General features: G+C 38.5%; 1 protein-coding gene across 3 annotated transcripts in view; it reads right to left on the bottom strand.

The window, feature by feature from the left end:
- LOC310902057 (uncharacterized protein) overlaps positions 1-24871 on the bottom strand; it is a 351736-nt gene that overhangs the window by 162749 nt on the left and 164116 nt on the right. For all 3 annotated transcript variants that reach the window (XM_083842962.1, XM_083842961.1, XM_083842963.1), the window contains exon 3: positions 8720-8805. In XM_083842962.1, the coding sequence (XP_083699088.1) occupies positions 8720-8805 (86 nt within the window). The remainder of the gene's footprint in view (positions 1-8719; positions 8806-24871) is intronic.

The raw sequence follows: 24871 nt of genomic DNA, 5'->3' as shown, positions 1-24871 counted from the left end.
TTCCCCATGTTTTATATAGGATTTGTAGGAAAACCGGTATTATAGGTTAAACTTTCTTCAAGCATTGTACAAGCAGGTCATCAAGGACAAACAACCAGAATTTTTTTTTTATTTTTGAGTTGCTGTCAATCGTTTTGACAGCAAACCTTTCTTAATGCAACATGAGAAAATGAAGCCCAGGTGCCATGGCCCAAAAGAGGCCACTTACGGTTTTCCCAGTGGGCTAAGTTAGATGGACCCAGTTGTGAGGGTACCAAAAAAACTAATGACTCTCTCCTGGGGCTTGTGCCTAGGTAAAATCCCAGTGACTTTTATGGAACGTAACAGTCTTTCTCTTTGAACTCTTGAATAAAAAAGATTTGTCAACATTAAGATCATAGCTCAACAAAATGAGAATAAGGAGGGAATGGTGTGGGGAGAGGAGTGTAGCAAAAATAATCACTAAGAGGAGGATGCAAATGGTCCTCCTGAGCACCACATTAATAACTAGGGACCAACAGACTCCATATACTTGGCATGTGTCATCTTGCATGCTTTCTGAACTTCAAGCTTTCCTTGGTGTACTACTGAATTTCTTGTTGTTGTTCAGTGCTGCTAGGAGGCTGCAGCACTTTTGCAATGTGGAGGGCAGCCTTCCTCTCAGACACTTCCAGAATCTATTTTCACCGCTGTTAGTTATCCCTCATGTGACATGCTGATTTCTGGGTACAGATGCATCATCTACTACATACAGGCCTTTAATACGTACAAAAACAGTGGGCTGATAGGTTGAATCTCAGTTAGTTTCTTGAGAAAACAGCTTCAGACTGAGCCTATCAAACATGAATTCATACCTCAAAGTGGCTTTCTCATATAAATTACCAAGTGCTTTTTTACGTACAGAAAACCATTAATGTCAACTCCAGTGCGTCATGCTGAGATTGACACGGAGGATGAAATGTTCTGCAAAATTCGAGAAGAAGAAACCGTTTTCAAAGAGTCACATCAGTACTGAGGTTTAACTGATAAGACTTTGTAAAATGATGAAACAAGCCAGAACAAATAGGTCTGGGCAAACACTGTGCAGAAGTCTTTACAAATCCCTTGAGGCAAATTTTACAAATCGGCTTTAAAGTTTTTGTACCGTATCTTCTTTCTTTCCTATCCCGTGTTCTATCTCTACAACATATTAGCACAAAACTCTTCTCCTAGACAGCATTTCTGATTATTGAAGGAGATATTGCCATCTGTACAAAGAGAAAAATCTTTCAAACACTTGGAATCTCCATTTTTATATAAGAAAACTAAAAAGCCCTTGTAAAAAAAAAAAAGCATTAAAAATCTAAAAAGAATAACCTTTCTGGCAATAAACAACGTACTAATATTCCAGTATTAACATACAAAGATTCTCTTCACAATTCATGACTTTCCTTTCCTATTAGAAAAGATCTTGTTTATTATTTTGAAAATAATCAGATATACGGCAATTTCAGGAGACCACAGAAATGTGTGGGAGTACTGTGCATTTTTATCATTTCAGTTTTGCTCCATAAAAGTGAAAAAAAATCATCATTTATTTAAATCCTTCAGGTATCTGTTATTGACTCATAATTTACTACAATAATTGTCTTCTGATCCACTTGCAATTTATATGCATATCAAAGAAAATACATGAGTAAGACACCTGGCATTTTAGAGATGTCAATTACGTTTATTTCTGTTATGCTAAATTTTTGTCTGGGCCAAAATGTGATACTTCCAACAGAAGCAGTAAAGAGCTCTAAGAATTTTTGATGTCAGATACAAACATACGTTAAGTTTGTAAGAATATTTCCATATTTATAGCATTTCTATCTGTAGGCTCTTAAAGGAAAAAATCTCAACGATTCTACTGAAAGGTCAAGAAAGAAGGTATTTCTTCTACTTCAGATTAACCTGAACAGCGAAAATGTTTATTTTGGAGTTTACTAATTCCAAAACAGAATTGCAAGCTAACAAAGCGCTTTAGGTTTATCCAAAATTCTGTTTTTCTTCTTACAAACAGAGAAATAGTCCTTTTTTTTTTTCCTATTCTTTTTTTTTTTTTCCCTAGATCCAACATCATCTTTGAAAGCCCGAAGGCTAGCCTCAGGGCATGTGGAGCAGGGATGCAACTCGCTGTGTCACTGTATGCGCTGCCTCATACCTGTGCTCCCTGTCACTCTCAAAGCACTAAATTACATTTATATAGTGCATAGTTTTATTATTTCTGTGTTTGATGGCTTCACATGTAATCACGTCAAGTTACCAGGCATTTTTAGTTTTATGCTGTAATTTGAGCTGAATTTAACCTGAGAGGATATGCAACAAGTCTCCAGGACTTAAAAAGTACTTGCTAAATGCCATTAATATACTGTTGCAATGTAACTGGTGTCCATAAGCTTACCAACTACTGCTGTGTCGACCAGAAGTATTTATTCTCATTATCTTTTAGTTAGTCACGGCAGGCATTTTCTTCCAGCTGCCACCTAACACATAAAACTGAACAAAAATACATGTTTCCTTTGTGTCTTAATGCTAGAGCCTTGTAACATCAGGTAAGCGCTCCTGAAGCTGAGAACTAGCTAATATTGAAAAATACCTGGGAAGCAGCCTGTGCTGACACAGAGGTGCTACAAAAGCACAGCAGCTTTGGGCAGGGGGCATACGAGCTGCTCTGGCTGCTAAATTAGAGAGTAAATGCAGGCTTTCAAGCAGCAGGGCAGAAAAGCAGGGACCCTGCCTTGGGAGGTCAACGTTCAAATAAAATAGATCCTAGGGACTGTTCAGATTGCATAATGTCCCATGTGCACGCATAGTGGCAAGTACAGGAAGACCACTGACCTTTACTTGGCTGACACAGGCCTGTGCTTTGGAGATGCGTTCCAAGAAAGCCAATTAGAAACAAATGATCGATCACCTTTACTTTCTCCAGCTTTTCTTGTTCTTATCTGGAGTATTTTAGCTGCATTGCTACTTTGCCAGCATTTAAAAGTGTACAGCTTCTCTATATCACATGCATGAGAACAGGGCTATTCTCCATGTTCAGGAAGAATGAGTTGTTCATATGACTTACACATTTGCTCTTTTTCTCCATGTTTCTAACCTAAAGAAAGAGAAAGGGAAGGAAGGAAGAATATTGTTCTCAAAAGCTTATAGCGATGAGAACTGCAATGTAATATCCAAAAATGTTCACTCAAACAACTTCGAGATCTCCAACAGTGTCCAGTGGATGCTTAGGGAAAGAATAAATTAAAAAAAAAAAAAAAAAAAAAAGATGTCTCCTTAGTTCCTAAAGAGCTCTCCCTGCTTCTGAGCATCAGGAGTCACAGACTCCATCAGTGCTGCAATGTGATATCTGTTCTGGTGTCAATGCTCTTCATGTAGAAGCATAATGACTGCTGGGAACCACGCCATAAATCCCATGTTGTTAATAATGGACAGAGATGTTTTTTGGATCAAACGGCAGCAATCAGAGCATTTGCAGCAGAGAGATACGACCCTGTTTTTGTTAACGTAAACCTACAACAATTCAGTAAACTGCCACAGCAAGATGTATTTCATAAATCAAGAGTAAAATGTCTCCATTCCCTGCTAAACTCTTATTGCTCAAACCCTAGGTGCAATCCTAGTTGTACTGAAAGTAATGACAATATTCCCACTGACTTCCATCGGTGCAGGTTTTCACTCAGTGAAGCCACAGGGGTTTCAAAACACTGCTTTTAGCTACACAGGAAAGCACAAGTAACTTCATGTGTTTGCTTTTCCTTTTGCAGTAACTGAGCAGAGTTACATATATTTTCTTACAATCAATTATACAGTCTCTTCCACTTCTATTAACTATTGACTATTGTGTGATATATTTATTATTTCAAGTAATATACAAGACCTCATACCTACTTATTGACAATGTGCTAAGTTAGGTGCCTTTTGGGCAATTTTCCAGCTCGAAAGACCAATAGTTAACACCAGACATCTCAACATCCTCGGCTGTTATCATTTTGAGCAAAAATGTACATATTAATCAGCTAATCACTAATTCCTGAAACCCCTAAATGCAATATTGGCAGATCTGCTTAAAAAGCATTCCCAAGCTTTCATGACTGTTGTTGCATTTACTTAAGGAATCATCTGTCACATAAATGGCTAGTTAGTAAAATCGACTAATTACCAGAGAAGTTAAATGGAGAAATAAATCTCATAAGCTCAAGACTATTGAAATGTTGTCATCCTTTCCCACTCAAAGCCACTAGAAAGGCTTGAGAAATACCTCTCCGTTCTGAAAGCCTTTTACATATGTGAAATGTATCCCATTTCATCCATTTTCTGTTGTACCTTACTGAACAAGGGTTTCATTTTTTTATATATTAAAATGCATGCAGTAGATTACAAAATACAGTTGAAAAGTCTCTGAGTCCTGTTTTTCTCTTGCTTTCTATTTGAAATACTTGTTTTGCCCTTTAAGATCATTTTAGCACATTAGCCAATTTTGAGAAGTATTCCTGTGCGTGCTTTGGAACTATTCTATTAATTTATCATAGATCGGACCTTTGGGACTTAAAAATCTTTAGATCCATGTTTAATTTATGTTAATGTTTGTTCTAAATCTTCTGTGGTATCTATTCACTGTGGAAATCCAGTAGGTGTATATATATGCTTTAGACTCCCTTGATATTTGTTCTATAGAACACTTAAAATCAGTTTAATGTTTAAGCTAAAATTAGCACTTCAATTGCTTCCATTTCCTCTTGTCTTAATAAATGAGAGTATCTTAATGAAGGAAGTAGGAAACAGATGGGCACATTGTCAAAGTGTGAAGCTGAATGATTTTGGTGATAACACACACACACTAACAACACAATACTTTTAACCTCTAATACTCTGACTACTTTTATAAGCATAGTAATCCCAATGTTTTCTCTTCCACAAACAAAAAAAAATTAGAGACTCATTGGAGGAAAAAATGCCATGTCTTGGTTGTATGACCAAGAACCGACCCCTTGTTCTCCAGAGTGTCAGCCCCAAACACACTGAATTGGGAAGCCAGATAAAAAGACATCATGTTCCCCTTGAGCACTTGTAGTGAAAACCTCCCCAACCCTAGAAATCTTGTAGAAGCATAGAGGACAAGTGTATCTTCTTAGTTTCTCTCTGATTTACCTCATAACGCATCAAACACATTAACAGTGTTTTAACTGACATGATGTGGGAGTTGGGATAATGCTATCCAGCATGCAGACCACTAATGGCTTCTTAATTACAAAATTGTTGTAGGCTGCATGGTTAGCTGCACTGTAATGCTCATCGCCCCTTTCCCCTATCTTAGCTTTTCAGTATTAATGACTGTTTTAATCTTGCCATCATTTTGTTCAGATCTTTCTTTGACAATTTCTCAGTTACTTATTTTGGGTAGCTCAGTTACAGCGTTGATATTCGTACTAATTGGTCTCTTCTGGCATCTGCAGTTTCAGTTTGGAGCTGATTCAGGAAGAGGCCATCAAATCATAGCACTACTACTTCTATAATTTTCTGCTATTTAGGATGCACACAACTCCACTTTAGAGCTTTTACAGATGCATCCGTAATGCCCCTCATGATCATTTTAAGAAAAAAACGTCTCAAACCACACTTGTGTTCATGATATACAAACAATTCAGTTTCCTTCCTCCGTTCCTGTGAGCATACAGTATTTTTTCCTCATAACTGTGACAAAAGAAAGCTCCAAAGTTCAAAAGAAATAAAACTGAGATATTGGTTCCTCTGATTTAATATCTTGCATCTATCCAGTTTGCTATGTGGACTACTACCATCCGCTACAGATATCATCCTTAAAACATCATGACCTGGTTATTCCTGCTCTCCTTTCTCCATGGTATAAATCAGAAGCATCTCGACTAGAGTCAACTGAGTTACACCTCTATAAAAGCATGATAAGAATCACAATATACAATAACAACATCAAATATCTATTTCTTCTACTCAGGAAACAAATAAGATCACAGATAAAACACTGTGACAAACATTGGCAATTTGGCTTTCTAATAACAGGATATTCAAATGTTTGAAACAAACCAGAGAAGCAAAATCAAAGGAGAGTTTACATTCCATCTTCTACCACAGCAGTATTCAGGAATGGGAAGTGGGAAGAAAAAAAAAAATCTCCGCTATCAGAAAAAAAAATAAAATAAATACATTAAAAAAAAAAAAGAACTTGTTCACACAGCAAGACCCAGGCTTTAAATGGAGAACAATAATTTGCTTTTCTTTTCACTAAGAAATAAATTGAAAACCAGCCCAATACAAGCACAAGCTGAAGAGAAGCATCTGTGTCCATTAGGTAAAGCTGAACACTGTGGACATCCAGCCAGCTTCCAAGTTCTGCCTACCTGTGAATGGGTCAGAAAATGCACAGCAGTCCCTGCGGCAAGCACTCATTTTCAACTTTTGTCGTGTCTTATTGCTGTTATTTTGTTCAGTAATTATAACGAGGAGGTTATACAAGGAGATAAACTTTTGTTCTGATTCCGTGTGTCCAGTGGATCCCTGCAAGGATGGAAATTCTCTGCTATTGACTTCAAGACAAGCATACAGTGAGTGAAACTCAGATCAAATTAGCAGTACTAAATAACAAATACATTGCATATACATTAACCACCCTGACTTACAGCTACAGCAATACATTTGGTCTCTATAGCCCTAGTATGGTTTAAGTTAATCTGACATAAAGAACTGCACTCTCTCTGGCAGTTGCATCTTTCCTTGAGCATTTGGAAAAATACTATTTTAAGCTTGGGTGTAGAAATTTGCATCCTGTGCAGAAGTGTTGGAAACACTAGACAGGAATATGGCTCCAGTACAGATTCCTGGACATTATTTTCAGTGTCTTTACTCTGCTAATTCTTTAATATCTGTACGTACACATACATTTTTACTTCTCTCAGGTAACTACAGGAAAATGAAAGAAACTTCAGAGAGAGATTACAGCACATTTACTTCATTCAATTGAATCCAATGCTCTTTTAGTACTGCCTAATAGAAATCAATCCATTTTGCTGACACCTGACTGCTATGAACAGTATAACATGTTATTGTGGCTGTCATTTAACCATTCTCCTATTTAAAGTGCTGCATGTCAAACTAAAAACTGCAGAGCCTCTCGCAGAGATGGTATAACCGTCATGCAGGCTTCTTATTTAATTAAATAAGGGACTCGCACGCTCTCCTCTCTCCCCCATCAGCACGTCAGGTTCACAGTGTGTTAAACTCTTACCATGGCTGTATCACCCAAAATTTGTATTCATGTAAAACATTCCTTCTGCTGAAACACTGAAACTCCAACTCCAGATCCAGCGCATGGTGTTCATTTTGGGTCTATTATGTACTTCTAAGTCAATTTAGAGCCCATTAAAGGTGCCAGATTGACCACAACATACAGTTCCTTTATTCCCCAGAAGCTCCGGAAGAGGCAAGAGCATTGCAAACTCCTACCTAAGGTGCCCAAGTGTGTCCATCATGACCTGGTGGAAAATAAAGAGGTCACATGGGATGGTTTATGTGGCATGAACACAGGATCATTAGTCTCCTTGTAGCTTTTGCCACCATGTGTCAGCTGTACTGCAAGCAGGTGCAAAACAGCCTGGCTTTAACACGCACACCATGCAAATGTGATTCTTCCTGTCATTCCAGACTGACATCTACAAGCCAAGAGCGAAAGGGTTTGTATTCTGTTATGAACTCCCCAAACTAGCCCAGTTCCCAGGAGCGACCTTTGGCTCGGCTATCCTGATTCATACAGGTTAGAAGAAGCACTCAGCTGAGGTACTTATAGCAGTGGAAGTTAGCTTTAGCTAGACTTGAGATGTGGAAAATGATAGCAGGCACTGCTTTGCTCAAGGGATTCATGTTTTACTGCCAGGTATTGCCCTGTGAAAACACAGACCAGGCTGGAAACAGCTACTGCTACTGTGCAAAGTCTGCACAGAGCAAATTGCTGCCACAGCCCTCGCTGCTCAGAGGGATCCTCTGCAAATCACGGTGAATAAAATGAGCTTTTCTTAATGCAGGCTACTTCATCATCTGTTTTACAAAGCAAATACCACAGCCTTCATGTTAAGTTTCACATAGTTCACCCCCTCTTTGCTGACAAAGAGAGACAAAGACAGGAGACATATTCACACTGAGATGCTGCAACATAAGCAGATGGCCCAACTCTCCCAGGCTTTGGCATTCTTTCTCTTCTGATAACTTTGGTATTTTTGTCTCCCCCCCCCCCACCCTTTTTGGTGCCATCTGCACCCTCCTCTGTTTCTTTGGCTGCCATGTTATTTTCTTAGCTCAGCTTCCCTGGTAAGCAACGCTTATGTTGCCCTGGTCCTTATAAAAACTCAATGCCATGGCACAACACAATCTGATGGAGGGACAGGACCCTCAATCATTAGACTCCTGTGAATTTCACAACATGTCTCAGGGGTGTCCCATTACTGCTCCTACTGTGGGAAGCTCCTCCGTGAGACCATTCACAGGCACTCAGGACACATGGGCAAAAGCCCCAAGTGAGTGCATCACATGTGCTGTCGCTGCTGTGGTCAGGAACCGCTACAAGTAACAGACCTTAGTAGTTTTTGAGATCCTACCGTATTCCAGTATTTCATATATTTTGCAAATGTTTACCACAGCTTTTACCTCTGTATTTTCCCTGTCCTGCCTTTTTGGCAATGCTTACATGTTTATCCATCCACCACCAAGCCAGGCTAGATCTCCTCTGCCGTGCAGCTGTTGATCCTCTCCTCCAAGGCCTCTTTTGCGCATCTGCCAAGAACGAGAGGCAGGTGAGAAAACAAGCAGGAGACAAAGTAAAGGGAATTTTTCTCTTTGCTCTTGTCCAGCATGTATCATGAAAATAAAACCCATAAGACTTGTATTCCATTGCTTTAGACTTCCAGCCAGCACAGACCTCAGTGGACAGGCGCCTCTTTGCATTGGTTCGTGATCTGGTAGCGAGACCAACTGCCACAAAACACACCTACCTGAAAAGTAGTACTGAAAGTATGCTGCTTACTACCGCATGACAGAGCTTATATCAGAAAATCACTGGATTCATTTCCATCATTCAAAATGCTTTGCATTTACCTACATTTTATAAATGAGCTCATATATTGAAATGAATACTCTATATTTAAATTTAGTTTCTATAAAGTTCTGCCTCCGTATGGATATTAGTGCGAACCAAGGATCGGCTCTGTTTGAACTCTCTAGCCCTTACACTCAGATTTAAATTAGTGTTTTGCTTTTAATTTTCACTGTGCTTTCACTGCTCTCAGGGAACAATAGGGAAGCCCTCTTGTAGTTAATTTACCACCTGAAGACACTAAATAAAAGTTGCAGGGCCTCATTTATTAAACCTCTCCATAAGATTGGAAACATTAGGCAACCAGTCAAGGCTGTGTTTTTATTCAATATTTCCATCAGGGAAATTAGAGCACCACTCCAAACAAACACAAGGGATTCCAACAAACTCCTGCCCGCTGCTGCTGATGCATGAGGGCTCAGGACCACGATAAAGGCTCTTTTGCTGTAAAAGTCAGAAGATGTGCACTGAATAAAGCTGGCTGACAGGGAGCATTTTTAGTCTATGAGATTTGGACATTTGGAAATTTGGTTCTCTCTTAATTCATAACATAAAGCATTTTTAGATATTGCACAAAACAGACGATCTGTAACACATTCATGTTGGAAACATTAACACACTCAGTTTCCAAAATGAACTTGCTACCCCAAACCTCAGCAGCTGCTGACAGAAACAAAAATATGTTAAAGTCAGTTTGAGCATAACCTGCATCTACAGAAGAAAACAGCAAAATGAAGAGACTGAGGTAATAAAAATGTTTACTTAAAAGGTTTTACTCTGTGCATGATTTGGCATAACATAACAGCATACCATAGGTTATTATTATGGCTGAATTGTATCAATGTAAATGAAATGCTGTTTTTACATTTGGATTTCTTTCCCCCTAAAGAAATTTCCTCCACTCTTCAAACTTTCTCATGAATTGAGACATTTTGCAAAGGCATAGTTGCTATTGTTTATAAAACGTCAGCGTTTCCTGTGAAGCACACAGAGATTTTCCCAACATCTCTTTTTCTCAAACTGAGCACGAGAATTATTGCTGAGCTCCTGGTTCGATCATCTCATATTTGTCTCTCTGACAGCATGGAAAAACAGCTTCAGAAGGAACAAGTATTTGCCTAGCTCACTGAAAGTACAGCAAATGCTGAAGATCAAGTTGGCACGAATGTGCACATCAGTCCCAAGGTACCTTTCTTTAATAGCATTGGCAACTACATATTGGTACATGGGTACATATGAAAATTTCTGCCAAGTATAACTTGAGACAAATGATGGTAAGCACATATCCCCTTTGACTGAAGGTCGGTATAATGCAACAAGGTAATTCTGCATATCTCATGGGGATGAACAACATGTCTAGAGAAACCAGCCTGGATCAGATCTGTTTGCTACACTTGCAGTGACCTAGCACAGGCGTTATTTTGGCCTTCAGAGACATTCGCATTCATGGGAACCCTGGTGCAGGACGCTGCAGGTGTCCTGATATAGATATGTTTGGGTCTCTTCCAGCATGCTTTCCTGGTGTGTGAATAAAGGCAGTAAGCAGCAAAAGCAAGCCTGCTGGATGGGCACTCACAACTCTGAAGTCCAGCCGTAGAGGAGGACAGTCTGCCTCCGCCATGAGTTAATGGGTCATCGTTCTGCAGAGGCACTCAGCATGCACCTGCATATAGCTAATGGGCACCAGATGCAATGAAGATTTTATACCACAAACCTATTCATATTGTGCTTTGAAAAAAAACAACACACATCTGAGATGGAGAGAAACATGCAGAAGAAACTCAGTGATATGACCTTTCTTCCATAGCCTGACCTTATATTAAAAGATTTTAAAGCTTTTTCTGTACTAAATTAGGCAACTAGGCTGAAAGGCAAATTTCTTGGCTTGTTTTACATACGTACCATCCCACAAACAGGTATACTCATTCATGTATATATGCTTATGCCACTAAAAAAAATGGCACCAACTATAGGAATATTACCACGAAAACTGTTGAAATAAAAAGTCAAATCTAAACAATGGTATTTATACAAATTCTCATAAACTGACAAAGTGATAGGGATACAAACCTATATTCTGTTTGCCCCATAGCCCTGCCAATAAGACATCTACTATGAAAAACAAAAACCATTTAGTAGAAGAGCTATGAGTAGAAAGGTGATCAGCTTAGTATTGCTTCTGTTAATAAAATGCAGTTAATACTATCCTCAAAACAATGTCATTAAAAACATGTCTCAACTTGAAAGGATAGTGAGACTATGCAGATGTTTATAAGCAGTCTGAAATACCAACATGGTCTTATTATAGTCAAAATTTATTTTGTCATCACAGTTATATCTATTCCATTAGTGAACCCAGCCTCCTACGTTTGAGTTCTTTTATTTATGGCCACTATTTGTTGTGCCAAATTTGAGTTTAGAACCTAATCCTAAAACAACTGTGAATGTAATTATTTTCATCCAAGCCCAGTAGGATTGCCTGGGGGCTTAGACACGTGCTGGAGAGATGCCCACTACCTTATATTCCTCAGAGTAAAGACCACTGTTTTTGCTTGTTTCTAAGTCCTAATGGATTACATCTCTCAGAAATGAAAAAGTAAAAAATATATGAATATTACCTCATCTTTTCACTTTCTGGAACAAAGAGTAATTAAACAAAGGATTACTTAATTAGAATAATGTATCCCATATATTTTTGAAAGTTAAACAAGCAAGCATTATGTATATCTTTCTTTTACTACCAGCAATAATAAATTTCTAAACTCCTTCAATAAATTAATGTTAATTTAGCTTTCCACAAACATGAGCGAAAAAGAAAAATTATCTTCATGAGAACAGAAACATCACAATCCAGTTTAGTAATACCAGCAATTTCATACTGATATGAATTTTGTTTAAAAGGTGACCTAGACAATGAAGCAAGTATAATTAAATTGGAAACAGCCAATTCAATAAAGTATTGATGTCAAAAGTAATAATAAGAGGAAATTTTAGTGCAGCACTCATCTGCAAAAAGGATTATTTTGGAATAATGATATACTTATGTAAATAATTTTGAAACATAAAATGCCTGACAATGGTTGATTGGAAAATAATATTAAAAAGTGGTTTTATTTTAATAGATTACAAAACAAGTAAAAAGTGAAACAATATTGCTATCATTAAATGGCACTACTGGTGCAAAGAAAGCATATCGATTTGGATGAATTTTACAGATAATATACTTTCAGGTATGAAATGGTCAAGTAAAAAGAAAGTTTAACCCAACTCAAGCATTAAAAATAGTGCTTGTGTTAAAATTATATTATGTTTTCCGGAAAGGGCAAGTCACTGCACGGGTATTCAGTGAAAATATTAACCACTCCCACTACATACGAGAAGAGTGAGAGAAATCGGCTAGTGCATAAAGGTGCATTTCACCCACTAGCAATACAGTGGATAAGCCTCCCAACACATCTTTCCTTTGTTTCTGTAGAAAATCAAGGCAAGGTTGAATATCAACTCAGCATGAAATATTGATCCTCTGGTCCAGCATGCTTACTGGAATGAGGTCCGTATGGTAAGAGATCCAGTAGACTGCTACAGCAGAGATCATGCAGAGACAACTCTGGACAGTCTTTAACCATTGATGTGAAGTTGGCCTGTTCAGTGCACAATGCATTTTCAATAAATGGATGCCCCACTGACCCAAGACGGAGCAATATGCTCCCATTTGGCCTCCACAAATCTCATGCCATTCCAGTCCAAATACAAGATATGCGGCCTAGTCCTTTTTCTTTTAAAAAAAAAAAATATTTGAAATACAAATAAAAGTGAAAAACACCAAACCATCAGAATAAATTGCTATCCTGCACAAACAGTTCTTCCAGAAAGAAAATTGTCAGCCCACAAACAAGACAGACTTTTGTACTGTTGCTAATTGAGCAATAGTCTCACCTCTGAAGTTTGTTCTGTTTGGAAACACTACCAACTGTTCTCCCTGAAAAGAAACTGAGTGCCTCATAAACGTGAGCTCGTAGACGTGTCCACGCACATAGGAGAAGAATTAATGTAACACCATCTGTTTCTTCTTTCCAAGCACTTTGCCATTTGCTGCAGGAACCATTTGGCTTTCCCAACCACTGTCCTGCCCAGACAGTCATCCCCTCCTCATCTGCTCCCATAGGGAAGTTTCAGGTGGGACAGAAGCATCCTGCAGGCAGGTCCAGCTTTCTGGCCACCAGCTGGACCAGGAGATCTTAATGCAGTTCTGGGAAGTGGTTGGATATCACAGCAGCAACACCATTGGGTGTTAGGAGGAAGAGTCTGAATAATAACATATTAATCACTCTCCTTCAGCTGTGAAGCCGTCTGCTAACCTGTGAGCTTGGCCCTCTTCTGGATCTCTAATAAATTTATAACCAAACTGATTCTCTGCAAGTTTTCCTTTTGGCTTATGAAACAGTGTGTATTCTCAGATGACATTTCTATATCCTCCAGTTAACATCTTGCACAACTTTCTCAGCAGATTCCTGCTCTCCATTTCTAGTTACTCTCTACCTTTACAACATGAAAGTAGGCAAAAGAGATTAAAAAGCAGCAAAAGGTGAAAAATCTATTTAAGAATAAGTAGCTATGTTACCTGGTGAGAAAGGTGTTACATACTTAACCTGCTCCAAGATGGGAACTTTTATGAAGTTATAGTCCCACCAATATATTGGCAATATAGTCCCCCAATTTGAATGGTGGACACCTTATAGTAGGTACAAGACCCATAAAGAAAGGGGATCATTTCTTGTTTGAAAAAGATAAGAATGAGACTAATCAAGTAAGACCACAACCCGCACCGTGGCTCAACACCTCAGCTTTGGAGAACTGTCCTCCTGACACCCAGGCCCAAGCACTTGCTATCAATTTGCTGCTGATCAGAAACACTCTGCACCGGTCTGTGTGAGATGGAGCTGGATTTCAGCTTGCAGATCGTAAGCAATAATGCCATCTCGGTTTTGATGGCTGGCATCGCAAGCCATGAAATAAGAGGAAGAAATAACACAGCTTGATTTTCAGTTCCCACGCTGAGCTGAAATGCTGCCAGTTAGAAAAGCAGTGATTGACTTGTCATCTGAGCAAATTTGATCTGGAAGTCCTAGAGAACGAAAAATATGGAACCCTACAATGTCATTTTTCCAGAGTCACTTTTCTGACTATAACCACACGTTAATTTCTCAGTCAGAGTCTCTCAGGCCCACATAGATCTCGTTTCCCTGGAGACAAGTCTTTTAAATAGAGGTTCAAAACACCAACCAGATTGGGAGTGGAATTCAATTAAAGAAAACCCATCTTGTTGCTTTAGGGGTCTGTCCTGGTAATAGCTTCGGGAACATGCATTTCCCTAGTTGCATGTCTGGGCTTTTTCATTTACTATTTCTCATGCACTTGCTTCTTTATGACAGGTATGGATAATCAATTAAATATTACCTGATAATCTGATTATACTAATGTTTGCTGTTTTTAAATATTGGATAATAACATGGATTAGTGCTATTTTTCAACCTTTATGTAATTTAAACCATCCACTAACTCATTTTTTGATAATTTATTGACAACAGTTTTATTCATATAATGTTTCTGCCATTTGATTTGAATGAGAAACTTTTAGATGACAAAATTAAATTGGTAATCTTAACCATATACCTTTAGACTAAACCCTGTTGAACAATACCATTGGACTAAATGATCTCAAGAGATCCGCAATGTAAATGATTTACTTTCATGAATGCTTTGAAATGGGAATTTTGAGAAAATGGGAGATTTCCTATGTGATGTATACAAACACAATTCCCTGTCTGCAAACATATCATCTCACCCAACCACCTCTTTAAATAGAAGCTTTTTTTAGGGTAGAAAAATGAATATGAGCATGCCTGAAATTTGGAATTTTCAGCGACATTAATAAAAACTGATTTTTTCCACTTTGTCAGCTGTGCAGCAGTCATGTTGGCAGTTGCTGATGGGAAAAAAAAAAAAACAACCCACCAGTAAATCACTTCCAAGCACTATTAAAGCAATGATAGTTTCTAAAAGTTGAACTTTGATAGCCACAAAAACAAGTGCAATTAAACCTCCATTTTCTTCACATACTCAAGCACAATTTTTTCCTTTACCTGTAAAGTCAGCAAACTAAATTTGGTGCTAATTTCCCAAACAGATTTACAATAGACTCATTCTACCCAGCCCAAAGAATAGTGAAGTAGAAAAGAAATGAAAAAAAAAATGTGAAAAAAAAAAAAGAAGCCTAACCACTCTCTAATCTTGCCATGGCATTTGACAAGGGCATGTAGGAAGTTCTATGCTCACACACTGGGCAAAAATTGCATTTTCTTGCCTGTGGTCACATCAAAGCATAAAATCAGGTCTCCTCATTGCTGAATGTGAACTTATTTGCACAAAGTTGATTGGGAACTAGATAAGAACATGAGTAAGTTTATGCAATTCAGTTGTGTAACCCGCTTCATATTCATCCTTCCAATCTTGCCAAATCTACCATCTCTTAGGATTGTAAACAATTGGCACTGTTTGCCGTATCATTTTGTTGCACATTCATGTCAAAAACTCATTATTCTCACTGATGAGAAATGGGTCTAATGTGGCACCAAATATGTAGAGGATTCCCCTTCCTTGCACAGCGCTAAAGGCAAGAAATAACTTCACCTTTGGGCTGACATCTGCAGTGGACACTGATCAATATAGATGACAGCCTATCATTGCAAAATTAGTGGAATGTCAACTATTTCTTCTGGATTGCATCACAGCAGATCACAAACTGTGAGGAAGCATACTACCTTAAATGCTTTTAAATAGTATAAGTAGTCAGATCAAGTCACATCAGATGACTTGATGAATGTCAGAGCTTATGGAAAGATGGGACATAAGCATCTATAATGAGTGGTTTCCTTAAAAGTTGTTTTCAGGATAATAGAAAATCATTAATACATACTATATCAAACAAGGTTTTTGAAGAAAATTTAGATCACTGAACTGTTAAAACTTTGTACTATATGTAGCACAATGCCAGGTGATACAGATAAAGACTAATGCATTGTTCAGTTTGCATTACTGAAGCAAAGCATTTGATCCCCTACAGTTAAGAACACTTAGTGTTACTTAAACAATACTGAAAAGAGAGTAGAATTATGACAATAGCCTTCTCTAGACATTTAGTAGGGAACAATGTATACAAGGCAAATATTTTCTGTCTAGGTATTGCAAGGCCATTAACACATTTACAGCTTCAACACAAGCAGCGTAAGTTCACCCACACTTTAGCTGAAAGTTTGTTAAATATAACATCAATAGATAGGATCTGACCTCACAATTTTAAAATATTCTAATTATTTTTATATGAATGCTGATCTCCAGAAACAGCACTTTTATCGTGAAATTAGTTCTCCTATTTTTATCATACAAAAGTGTACTAAATTATTCATGAAAATGTTAAGCTTACTTCAAAGTATTTTGAGAGGGTGGTTGTGCTTTGTTTTTAATTGAATATAAAGCATATAACATATCCATTATGATTAAGATCTTAGAGCTTTTCCAATGAGAGCAATGGTGAGCTATGCAGTAAACAATGGGGAAGACAACTAAAACTAGTGGGACCTTATTTAACATGAAGCAAGAAACTGGATGCTGTGACAGAACATAAAGGGGTTTCCAGAAAGCATCCTCCAGTAATACTGGTTTGAACCCCATGTAGACAGGTTTCCTTCTTTATAAAGTATGCTTATTCTTATTTCTCCTAAAACAAAAGCACGAGAAGAGCATGAGAAGATGTCAGGTCCTTACTAAAAGGGCCTAGAAATAAAAACACTGAACCTTAAAATCACTAAGTGAAACCAGCATTTATTTCCCAAGACTTTCCCCAGGCTATTTTCACTCCCTTCGCATAGCCTTTATCTTGCCTACATCTACACTTTTTATTACTGTATTGGGTTTACACGGCAAGGTTTTGTTAGCAGAGGGCTGCAGGAGTGATCTCTCTGAGAAGAGTCCAGAAGCTGCCCCATGTTAGATAAGGACGAGTTTTAGCAAGCTCCAAAGGGACTCACTGCTGTCCAGAGCCAAGCCAGTATGAGATGTTGTTTGCACCTCTGTGAGAGCAGAATTAAGGAAGAAAAAAAAATACAGAATCACAGAATCATTTAGGTTGGAAGAGACCTCCAAGATCACCTAGTCCAACCTCTGACCTAACACTAACAAGTCCTCCACTAAACCATATCACTAAGCTCTACATCTAAACATCTTTTAAAGACCTCCAGGGATGGTGACTCAACCACCTCCCTGGGCAGCCCATTCCAATGCCTAACAACCCTTTCAGTAAAGAAGTTCTTCCTAATATCCAACCTAAACCTCCCCTGGCGCAACTTTAGCCCATTCCCTCTCGTCCTGTCACCAGGCACGTGGGAGAATAGACCAACCCCCACCTCGCTACAGCCTCCTTTAAGGTACCTGTAGAGTGTGATAAGGTTGCCCCTGAGCCTCCTCTTTTCCAGGCTGAACAAGCCCAGCTCCCTCAGCCGCCCCTCGTAAGCCTTGTTCTCCAGACCCCTCACCAGCTTCGTTGCCCTTCTCTGGACTCTCTCGAGCACCTCCATGTCCTTCCTGTAGCGAGGGGCCCAAAACTGAACACAGTACTCAAGGTGCAGCCTCACCAGAGCTGAGTACAGGGGCACAATCACTTCCCTAGACCTGCTGGCCACCCTGTTTCTTATGCAAGCCAGGATGCTGCTGGCCTTCTTGGCCACCTGAGCACACTGCTGGCTCATGTTCAGCCGACTATCAACCAATACTCCCAGGTCCTTCTCTGCCAGGCATAACATCAGCTGGGAGAGTAATGAGTGAGAACCAGGCCTGCATACACCCAGGTCTGTGCAGGAGGGCAGGAGGTGCTCCAGGCATGCAGCAGCAGTTCCCCTGCGGCCTGTGGAGAGGCCCCTGGTGGAGCAGGCTGTCCCCCTGCAGCCCGCGGGTCCCACATGGAGCAGATCTCCACGCTGCGGCCTGTGGAGAGCTTCTGACAGAGCAGACCTTAGGCCGGAGCTGCAGCCCGTGGAGAGGAGCCCACGCAGGAGCAGGGGGCCTGGGGGGAGCTGCTGCCCATGGGGGATCCATGCTGGAGCAGTTGCTCCTGGGGGATGGACCCCGTGGTACGGAGCCGTGTGGGAGCAGTTCTTGAAGAGCTGCTGCCTGTGGGCAGCCCCCGCAGGCTCAGTTTGGGAAGGACGGCATCCCACGGGAAGGACCCCACGTGGAGCAGGGACAGGGAGTGACCGTGAAGGAGCAGCAGAGATAAGGCTGCAGGGACTGACCGCAGCCCCCATTCCCCTGTGCTGCTCTGGGGAAAGACGTAAGAGGGTGGATAGGGTGAAGGTGTTTTTAGTTTGTTTGTTTGGGTTTTAGTTTCTCACTGCTCTAGCTAGTTAGTCATAGGTAATAAATTTCCCCCTTTCCCTTTGAGGAGGGGGAGTGAGAGAGCGGTTGTGGTAGAGCTCAGCTGCCCAGCTGAGTAAAACCACCACAATTATGCTACCAGAAAAGCAGAAATGTGGTTAAGCATCAGTGTTCATACTTGGTTCCAGAAATCCAAGCTCACATCTGGTGGGCTTACGTAATGTGATAATTAATTAAAACAGTTGTAAGTTACCATTCCTTGAAGCACACTGGTTAACATAGTGGGATCATGCTTTGTAACGCACTGGGTTCATAAACAAGGAATCAAGCATAGAAGAAAAATATTTTCAGAACAAATCACAGTTGAAGAGCGCTACATTGTTTTCCCTTTAAGTAACGTTTATATATACACAGATAATAAAAATTAAATAATTTATCCTAATATAAAACTATGCAAGGGTACTATTTAAGTCACATATATTTTTTACAGATGAAGGCTACATCCCATTCAGCTGCAGAAACAGTGCTAAAAAAGGAGAAGGAAAGGACGTCCCCAGGACGTTCCTTCAACAGGCAGGCTAGAAGTCGAACTGGAAATGTTCTACAAATAACTCCTGTGAGGTTTCATGTACAATCTTCACCTCACAAGTTTAGTGCTTCTGCGCCAAGATACAGAAATCTATTCCACTGCCCTTTATTCTCTAAAAATTAACATAGCCTTGCCACTCAGTTGTAGCTCACTGAAACAACCATTAGAGCTGTGGTAGCATCAGCATCCTTCTTCCAGCCGAGGAGCGCACGAGAAGCCGTTGAAAGAAGCACTCTCCCTCCCAGCAGTAATTCCTTTTGAAGTACATTTATTCATTCTAGTAAGACACCAACGAGACGGGCAGTATATTACAGAGCTACAAAAAGAAGTGATCTGTCTTAATAGCTAAGAAATTTGTGATCCCAAAAATATCCCTTATTTTCTTAATCCCTGATTAAGACATTTATCTAAACTCTATGGATCAAAAATCATTGTTGTGCTCCATTTGGAAAGAAATGCTCAGTTATTTTTCACTTCCAAAAACTGATGGAAAAGAAATGTAAAACGTTTAGTATTAAGAACAGCATTAATCACTTACAATAACAAAAATTATTAAAATGTACCAAAAGCAGTGCCAAAAAAACCTTTCTTGTGATATTCTTTGGAAATAGAAAACATTCCTTCTAATCTATAAAGATCGGTATTCCACTGGGTGAAGAACAATGTTAATTAATACTTACCATTTTGGATGATCTTTGCCAACCTGAACATCAGTGAGATTAAATTCTCACCTCCACTGACATCTAAAATTTATGCCAGCCACCTTCTGGCATGATCTTTAAGCTGTTGAACAAACATGTCCCAGCAAAAGTCCCAAGAGACTTTCCTTCAGGAAAAGATAATCTTTTATCGAAAGATGACTACGATGGGTTTGCGGAAGGGCTATTTCTTAACATTTCTGCCCCTTCCTCCCTTCTCACATAATTCTATTTGTGTAATAAGCCTGAATCTTAAACACATCATGCTTTAATGAACTCCTCTACACGTGCTCAACTCAGAAGTTAAAAATGTCACAGCTAGAGACCAGATTTGAAGGAGGACTTTGCCTCCCTCGGACCTGTCAATCCCTGCTTATTTTCCCACATGAATAAATCTTTACTTTCTTCCCTACTTGGACTAAACAACCCTGTAGGGAAGAAGAAAAAGAAAGAAAAAAGAAAAGACAATTCACTTCATTATGCTTCAGACTATCCTCAGGAGCAGCATCTTGCTGACTCTTGCCTCAAGCCCAGAGTTCCCTTTTGCACCCTTTGTATGAACTTGCCTCATAGCCTCACTAGTTATTTTGCCACTTTTCAAGAACTATGGTTTCTGAAATTTTGCCCAGGCACCCACATTTGCTTTTTCAGGCCTCTGAAAGCACACTCTCATATTTGTGGTGAACTACTCAAAGTCTGATGGAGCCCTATCTTCTTGGCTTGCACTGACAGATCCTTCTGCAATGCATTTCGGACACCCAGAAGATCAGTATCTCAATTAGAGAAAAAACAACAACAACAACACAGATAAAGATGCTTACACTCATTAATGACAGTCATCTGTTTCCTATAGGGAAGTGAGACATTTTCCTACACTGACAAGGAATATAGTCCTGTTTCTCCAAAAAGCAATTCAGAGTAGAATCCTCACTTAGGTACTGTGCAGCATCCTTCAGAGCAGCATTTCTCACTTCATTGAGCATTAAGAGTCTAGACAGATTGTTTCAAGAGACTAGCCTAAAATGAGGCAGAAAGAATACCACCCACAGGGAAACAATGAAAATTACTAAAGATACAGGTTGCAAAAGATTGCTCAGAAAACACTGAATTCAATTCTGATTGCAATCAAATATTCACATTTTTTTGATTCGTTTTTACATAAAAGTAAAAAAGATGCTTGTATGTCACATTTTGAAGATTTTTTTTTCCAAATAATTAAAATCAGAAGGATAAAACACCTAACCAAGAGTTTTTCAGTAGAAAATTTTAATCTTTGAAGTTAACAGAAAAGTTTAAGATTAACCAATAGTTGGCTAGAAAGAAGAAAAAAAAAATTCAAGAGATTAGATGAACAATGGCAAAAATAACGTACTTGTATCTCCACAGAATTATACCCTGCTTTAAAACAGATATGCAATGAGGATTATCATTATTACCATTATTATTGGATAGAAAGAGTGACAATAATATAGGGAATATTATTCCCTCTGTGAGTAATAAGGAAAAAAAATGTGTTCTGTGTGTGTTACTAAAAGAAAATAATCTGAAAAATCAGTGAAGAAATGGAAGAGCTGCCTCTAGTTTGATTTATGGCTGCTCTTCTCTTTATGTGTAGCCTGGGGAGCCTCATGATGATATGTAATGAGTCAGGGTGAAATGTGTATAAATAAATGCACTGCCAATTTTTAAAGACTCTTTAAAGCATCTTTTCTGTACACTCCATACTGAATTTCATTTCCTTGAGAAGAAATAGAAGATATCAAGAAAATACAGAACTGACATAGTTAGAAAAATCTCCACTTTTATTCCACTTATTTTCTTGCCTTTGCATTTTTCTTTTTTGTTTTCCTTTTCCTTTTTTTTTTTTAAGAAGGAAATCCATTGTCCAATATTTTATCTTGATGCAGTAATAACCAAGTGGACAAAGTTCAAGATGAGTATCTGTGACAGATCTCTGTATAAATATACACTGGTGTACACCTGCATACATAAACCTTTCTAGAAAATAAAGATCTCATCTAAAAAGCAGACAACCGATATTTTGAGAAAGACAAGCAAGTTTTTGTTTTAAGTTGCTGAAAATAATATTCATATCTACAGGCACAAATCCCTGGACAAGCTGAACTTTCTGGTTCCACAGAAGACAATGGGAGCAGAGTGTGGTTGGGGAATGCCCCATGAGATATACAGCCCCATTTCACATCCCTAAGCACTCACTGAGTTTATTCTCAAGTTCATCCGCTATATTTACTGGAGGTGCTGGTCAAGCTTTTTTCTCCAAGTCTGATGAGCGAAGTTAAGCCTCTCCCCCAAATCAATGCTTCTTCTGTAATACCCCCTTAGAGATTAGACCACGTTACCAAGAACAGGTAGAGAGTCTCCTCCCGGGAGTTCAGGAGCTCCAAGAGGGAGCAGGCTGCCATGAAACAGATGCATTGCTAGTTTTACTGATGAAGGATCATCATAATCTTTCCCTTTTCTTTTTTTCCCCCTCTTCCTTGTTCCTCCAATTTCCAATTCATTTTGTTTTCTGGGAGCATTTGCTGTAAGAGTAAAACTCCTTCACTGCCCAAAGAAAATATGGAATATCCTAAACATGATTTCTTCAGTTACAGGAAAATAAATAAATAAATAAATAAATAAATAAAGCCCAACAGTTCCAACAGCTGACCTCCCACCTCAGAAACAGAATGACCCTGAATCTTTTCTATATGTTGTTCAAGTACCCTCAAGTACACAGGGTAGCAGGAATTCAAGCTTCGTGGGATTTGGTAAATTGTTATTCAACCATAGTCAACCGAGGTAGCCAGCCCAACATACCTTTCTAACACAAATACTCAAAACTCCATTAATAATATCACTAGTAAAATACAAGAAATACTTATCCACCCTTTTATTTTACATCTACGCCCTGCAAGTCCTCACTAACCTAATAATAATAATAATAATAAAAGAAATCTTACAGTACCAACATGAGTTATAAATACATTGTAATTCAGTCCACCAAAAAGCCAGTCTCTTCTCCATTACAGTGTTGAGACTTAAAATGTGATCTTATCTTCACTGATTTGCTTTCCAGCTGTGTTCCTTTCAATCATGAAGAAATTTATTTTAAATAATTTACAAGACTCAAAGAACAACAGTTTTAAGAACCAAAAGCAATATTGTCAAATTTAAAATGACAAAAGCTGACAACATGCAGGTATATGTAATGCCATTCTTTTGTTATATGAAATGTTACATATGACTATTATTTTTTCAGTATGTGATGCCAAAATTACCTAAAGTGGTTATGATATTCAATAGCTGGTAGGTGAGATGAGGTCGCAAATTCCTAGTTCAGTAACTCCTTTATCAGAAATTAGTTTCAAATTACCTATTTACAGATTTATCACTCCAGGGCATCCCTACTCCAATTCTAGCCTTTGTTTATTACATGCTGAAGTTCAAAACGAATTCTTTCAGGCTAAGATTTTAGCATGACTTTGTTGCAATTATTGCTATTCACTGGAGTTAACACACCTGAAATACTTGCTACGTCTGCCTGAAGTTACTTGCATTTGCCTAGAAAGCTGCTAGGAGTTGCTTGAAAAGAAAATCTAAGTCAACTTTCCCTCTATGCTCCCATGCTAGCAATTCCCATTTAAACTATATTTTTATGAATAGTGTGTTGCCTCTCTCTCAGAAATCTTCATTATCTAAAGAAATTAGAAGGAGTAGCCATCAGTTGGGTAAGTTCCTGCTCTGCTAATGTACTGGGAGACACTATTGAGTTTAATTCATAAATCACTAATACATCATCAGATCTGAAGATAAAAAGCATCTCCCTCTGTGAAAATAAACATCCTCAGTTGTGCTCATTGTTTATCTTTTGATAAATGTTTCGGCTGTCCTTCTGTATTTATCAGCCCAAGAAGAAGAGACCATTACCTGCAATAGCATTCGATTCCACTGACATTATTATCACTTACACCTCCTCTGTCTTGCACCTCTTGGCTCTTTCACTGAATTCGTGTTTGGAGCAGTATTTATCAATGGAAGTTGGAAATTACCAGTGTCTCAATTTGGCTTTTCATCTGATTCATGAAGCACTTCTCATAATGTGAAATGCAGTTCATGAATTGCTCGAGAGCCAGCAAAAGAAGAGTAGCGCATCTATTTCCATATAAATGGCCTCATTACTATTCAGGCTTGGGATAATTTATAAGAGGAGATTCTTGTCTAAAAAGAGGGGTCCTGCTGGCAATGTCCTTCTGTTTATACACAAGGAAATACAATATCAAAACTACTTAAGAAATATAACTTCTGTATCAGTAAGGTGCACCTTGCTTTGACCCACAACAAAAGGCATTAAGTTTTCAAAGGCAACCAGTGGCATTTTAAAACTACAATACAAGTTTTTCACTATTTTATAAAGCAGTAAAACAGTATCATCTAGCAAGAGGTAAATGGTAGTTTCAAGTAGGTCTGAATGTTGTAACAAAACATATTACAAATGCACAGAGATGAAAGAGATAGGTTTAAATGTATCTAAACTAAAGATTATTACTAGAATTACATTTTAAATTGATATGTTGATAAGAAGAAAAAGCTGATAGGGATCACATTCTTTCATTTAGAGTTTTGTTTGCCCATTAATTTTTGCTGAATTTGTTTCATCATCTAATATTTAGAAAGGCTTTATCCAGAGATTACACAGCTATCTGAGTTTAAGTCTCCTTTAGATTAAAAGAAAAATGCTTCTATATTTTCTAGAAGTTTCTTTTAGAACTTCTATCTTACAAAACCACATTGCAAATACCAAAGAAATAGATCTGTGTGAGTTGTGGGCTTTTTTTCAATTTTCATGTCCTAATCAAACAACAAAATTGCTCACAGAATATTGCTGATATTAGTTATTTCATCAACTTTAATTTCACAAGTGAAATATTCTGCACTGTTTTCCTAGCATAGGAAAAGAAATTAATATCCTCTGAAAAAGAATAAAAAATCACCTCTTTTTTGAAATGGTTCTTTAAGGGAATCAAAGGT

Source organism: Anser anser (genome assembly GCF_964211835.1).
Source record: "Anser anser genome assembly, chromosome: 6".
NCBI classification, from domain to species: domain Eukaryota; kingdom Metazoa; phylum Chordata; class Aves; order Anseriformes; family Anatidae; genus Anser; species Anser anser.
The sequence above is the reverse complement of the archived record's forward strand: the minus strand, read 5'-3'. Positions and strand labels throughout refer to the sequence as shown.